Source organism: Thunnus albacares, chromosome 24 (genome assembly GCF_914725855.1).
Source record: "Thunnus albacares chromosome 24, fThuAlb1.1, whole genome shotgun sequence".
NCBI lineage: Eukaryota > Metazoa > Chordata > Actinopteri > Scombriformes > Scombridae > Thunnus > Thunnus albacares.
In genome coordinates, this window is record NC_058129.1 from 14,725,152 (window position 1) to 14,729,684 (window position 4,533).

The 4,533-nt window shown below is 44.1% G+C and overlaps 1 protein-coding gene across 1 annotated transcript; it reads left to right on the plus strand.

Annotated features, from left to right (window-relative positions):
• Nucleotides 1–1,768: 1,768 nt before the first annotated feature.
• On the plus strand, nucleotides 1,769–3,667 carry arl4ca (ADP-ribosylation factor-like 4Ca). Its single transcript, XM_044344989.1, has one exon. The coding sequence runs from the start codon at nucleotides 2,276–2,278 to the stop codon at nucleotides 2,858–2,860; it is 585 nt and encodes a 194-aa protein (XP_044200924.1). The 5' UTR covers nucleotides 1,769–2,275; the 3' UTR covers nucleotides 2,861–3,667.
• The last annotated feature ends 866 nt before the right edge of the window (nucleotides 3,668–4,533 follow it).

Sequence of the window (4,533 nt, forward strand, 5' to 3'; positions counted from 1 at the left end):
TTTCCTGTGGTTGTGCCATGCATTGATTTTAATCTCAAAATTTCCTCCGTAACACACAGATTTGAGTCCACTCCACGGATGAAGACTGACAGCTGGGCAGTATCAGATGTGTCGCTGCTCTCATCCACAGCGAGGGAGAATGCAACGAAACCTTTTCCCTTTTCCATCAGCTGGTCATATAGATTGGTGGCAAGATCACATGTGCGATCAGCTACTGTGTTTCTGCTCAGGCTCACATTTGAAAATGCTTGCTTTGTCTCTGGGTACACGAGGTCACAAATTTTTCATTATGCACTTTTTCACAAATTCTCCCTCAGTGAAGGGCCAGGCTGATTTTGCGATATCTGCTGCCACAATAAAACTAGCCTATACAGCAGCCTCACTTTGTGAAATGGCTTTTTTGAACATAGTCTGTTGTAAAACCAAACTTCTTTTCATCTCCTCTACTTTCTGGCGCCTTTGAGTCATGTCCAGGTCTTCGTACTTGTGGTGTTTCGTTTCATAGTGTTGTCTAATGTTGTACTCCTTGGTTATAGCCACGTTGGCTCCACATACAAGAAAAACACGTCTTTCTTTTACATATGTAGACAGATATTCTGCCTCCCACCTGTCCAGAAAGCTCCTGTTTTTGTCTGTCTTTTGGCCATTTTTTGGGTGGGGTGGCACGGTGCCAGTAGTAGCATGAGGTCGCTATGACTACTGTCAACAGAGGAGAGGGTGTTTATAGGTGCTGTCCTGATTGACGCGCCAAAACACCAGCAGAGCATTCTGGGATTTGTAGTATTAGCGGTACATGCGCTGTATAATACCGGCGGGCCAGCTCTAGTAGTCAAGTTTGACACCTATGCCTTGGAGGGAAGGGTCACTGCAAATCAATACAAAATTGTTCCGAGTGATCAGCTTTATCCTATGGTGAAACATTTCTATCCTGATGGGAGTGGTCTCTTCCAGGATGACAATGCCCCCATCCATAGGGCACGAGGGGTCACTGAATGGTTTTATGAGTATGAAAATGATGTGAATCATATGCTATGGCCTTCTCAGTCAACAGATCTCAATGCAACTGAACACCTATGGGAGATTTTGGACTGACGTGTTAGACAGTGCTCTCGACCACCATCTTCATAAGACCAAATAATATAATTTAAACTTTCATCTTCAAATCTATTTAGTGATGTCTGTGATTGTCTCTGATGCTATATGTCCTTTTGCTATGTCTGGCTATGTTTGTTTTTCTTTCTATCTGCTGTACTCAGGTCTCACTTGCATTCTGATCTCAATGAAATGACCTGATTAAATACAGGTTGTTTAAATAAATGAGGGAATATCTTGTGGAGGAATGGTGTTCATCTCTCCAATAGAGTCCACAGACTTGGAAAGGAGCACTGAAGCTGTTCAAAGACTTGTAGAATCAATGCTTAGGTGCATTGAAGCTGTTCTGGCTGCATGTGGTGGCACCACACCTTACTACGACACTTTATGTTGGTTTTTCCTTTCATTTGTCACCCATCTGTATATTTAACATGTACTAAACTACACATGAAGCAGGAAAAAAAACATGAGAGATGTTTTCATATTTCTCCACTGGGTGTCAGACTTGCAGCAGCTCAGGCAGCTTTGTGCGCAGAGGAAACACTACAGCCAAACAGAAAATAAAAGCCTGTTTGACCTGACTGCTGTGGTTTATGATCACAGATGAGACTTTTATTTATGAAGGCCAATGGCTTAACCGGAAATCTACATTTGTGTTTTTCTGCTGCAACTTGACGCATCTCTACATGGTAACGTTTATAGGCTGATCCACGCGTCACACACCATGCACTGTTGTGTGTGTGTTAGCACATGAAGGCAGCTGCTGCGCACTTGGACACACACACACACACACTCACACTGACAGATGCATGATGTGACACTCGGCAACGCGTAATTTGCGCATTGGGAGAGCGGTGCGCAAGGTAAACGCACCGCGTGGATGTGTGATGATTTGACTGTTTCTGGACGCCTGATGCTGCTGGAGTGAGTCCAGGGATGCTGCAGCTTATCTGGCTGCCGGAGTGCCGCCGCGCAACGAGGGGCTGCGCCCTCCACATCTGCTGAACGGGAGAGGCGCGGATCAGGCGTCTCTGCGCGTTTTTTCCGACCTCACGCTTTGACTCTCACCGGGGGAATCACCCGCTATGGATCCCTCCTGGGACATTTAAGCATCTCCTGCGGTGATATCGCTCGCTGCTGGGACTGTGGGAGTGCATGCTGTTCCTCCTTCCCAGCCTGCAAGATGGGGAATAGTTTCTCCAATTTGGCCGCTTTCCAGTCCTTGCACATAGTCATGCTCGGTTTGGACTCTGCAGGCAAAACCACCGTGCTGTACCGGCTGAAATTCAACGAGTTCGTCAACACGGTGCCTACCATCGGCTTTAACACGGAGAGGATCCGGTTGGGCGGCGCGGGGGCCTCCAGGGGCATCAGCTGCCACTTCTGGGACGTCGGGGGCCAGGAGAAGCTGCGGCCCCTCTGGAAGCCCTACAGCCGCTGCACGGATGGCATCGTGTACGTGGTGGACTCCGTGGACGCCGAGAGGCTGGAAGAGGCCCGCACCGAGCTGCACAAGATCACCCGGTTCTCGGAGAACCAGGGGACGCCGCTGCTGGTCATTGCCAACAAGCAGGACCTGCCCCGGGCGCTGGATGTCGGGGAGATTGAGAGGCAGCTGGCCTTGGCCGAGCTGAGCCCCTCCACCCCGTACCACGTCCAGCCGGCCTGCGCCATCATAGGAGAGGGGCTGGATGAGGGCATGGACAAGCTGTATGAGATGATAGTGAAAAGGAGGAAGTCCCTGAAGCAGAAGAAAAAGAGGCAGTGATGACAGATTTTGGAAAAGAAAGCTATAAAAGCACCTCTACTATAGAAATATTATAAGATGGAAGATTCAAGGTATATTTTACAGTGATACATAGCAAATAAAAAACACAATGAAGCATAAATATCATTATTGATTACCACAGTCATATTGCAAGTCTCCATATATGATGAAAATATATTAATAGTGAAGCCACTTCAGCTAGAAAATATCAATAATGTTACATTAAACATACCATTTATCAATCTTTTTATTTGCAGAGAACAACTAAAATAGTTATGATATAATTATGAATTATATAAATTCACAAGAAAATCACAATAATCTCAAAATTATGTGAAAAAATATTGATGGCTTGCCTCGATTGGTAACTGTTTTAACCCTCTTTAAAGGCAGATAGTGTCTCCATAAACTGTGGCGCTTCCTCTAAGTCCCTGTAGGAATATTAATAGGACTGTTTCAGTGGAGATGTCTCCAGTGAAGCGGAGATGTTTTTATAAATTGTATGGATCTACTGACAGAGCTCCCTGTCGCTGCCGTGTTGTGCTGTGCACAAATGTGAGACTGTTAAGTAAATGTGATGTGGGATGCACAGACTGGTGTGTAGAGCTTCGAGTTGGTGTTACAATGAAGATGAATCCCCTGAAAAGACACAAGTCTCTCTGTCTGTCTCCTTTACAATCCTCTCTGCCACTTTGAGGTTGAAAAAATGAATTTGAAATGTAGAGACGCAGTGAATAGTTGATTTGTTGATTAATCAGCTACTATTCTGATAATTGAATAATTCGAAGCTTCTCAAATGTGAAATTTTAGGGTTTTCTTTGTCCTCTGTGATAGTAAACGTAATGTTTTTGCGTTCTGGACTGTTGGTCGGACAGAAAAAGACATTTAAAAACATCACTTTGGACTCATTTTGGCATTTTCACTATTCTCTGACATTTTATAGACAAATTACTCGTCAAGTAATCCAAAAAATATTCGGCAGATTAATTGCCAATGATCTTTAGTTGCGGCCCTAAGGCTGACACTGAAACCATGACTCTTTTGTTCAGAGTTCATTGAGGTCACTGAAGTCTGAACTTCATAGAAACATTTGTTGATCATGTGGGATGTAAAGGGCTCTACACAAGAGTGATGTTGCTTAAAAGAATCTCAATTTTCTAAAAAAAAAAAAAAAAAAAAAAAGTCTTGCATTTGCCAAGTTACATCTGGAAAGAATGCTAGTGTAGGAACTAGCAACTGAAAGATATCTTTCTGAAAGTGGTGAATTTCACCCATTTAAGATATTTCTGAGTTCTGTGTCTTTCCTGGAGAACCATCTTTGTTTCCCCCTTCTCTGGAAGCCATATTGGAGGTTTTCAACTCTGTGAACAGCTGATTTTGTCTCCACAGAGCTCAGCAGATGTTTGATCAGATGTTTGTCTGCTTCTGCTTTGGCACTGATCATCACAGATCCATCTGATTGATTTTAACTGTTCACCTTGGATCTACAGCAGGCTTTTTTCAACTTTTCATGTACATGTAGCTCTCTATTTGTAGCCTGGGTGCAGCTTTGACACCTTTCTTCCAAGTTTAGTAGTTTAAAGATGCAGACACAGTAGTTGTTACAACCAATTACATCCTTCAGATTTAAAGCTGCTTTGATTCGCTGCCAAATACTTGCAGACAGCACATAA

Excerpts from the sequence above, each read along its gene's own strand:
- arl4ca (XM_044344989.1), top strand. The coding sequence starts at position 2,276 with ATGGGGAATAGTTTCTCCAATTTGGCCGCTTTCCAGTCCTTGCACATA.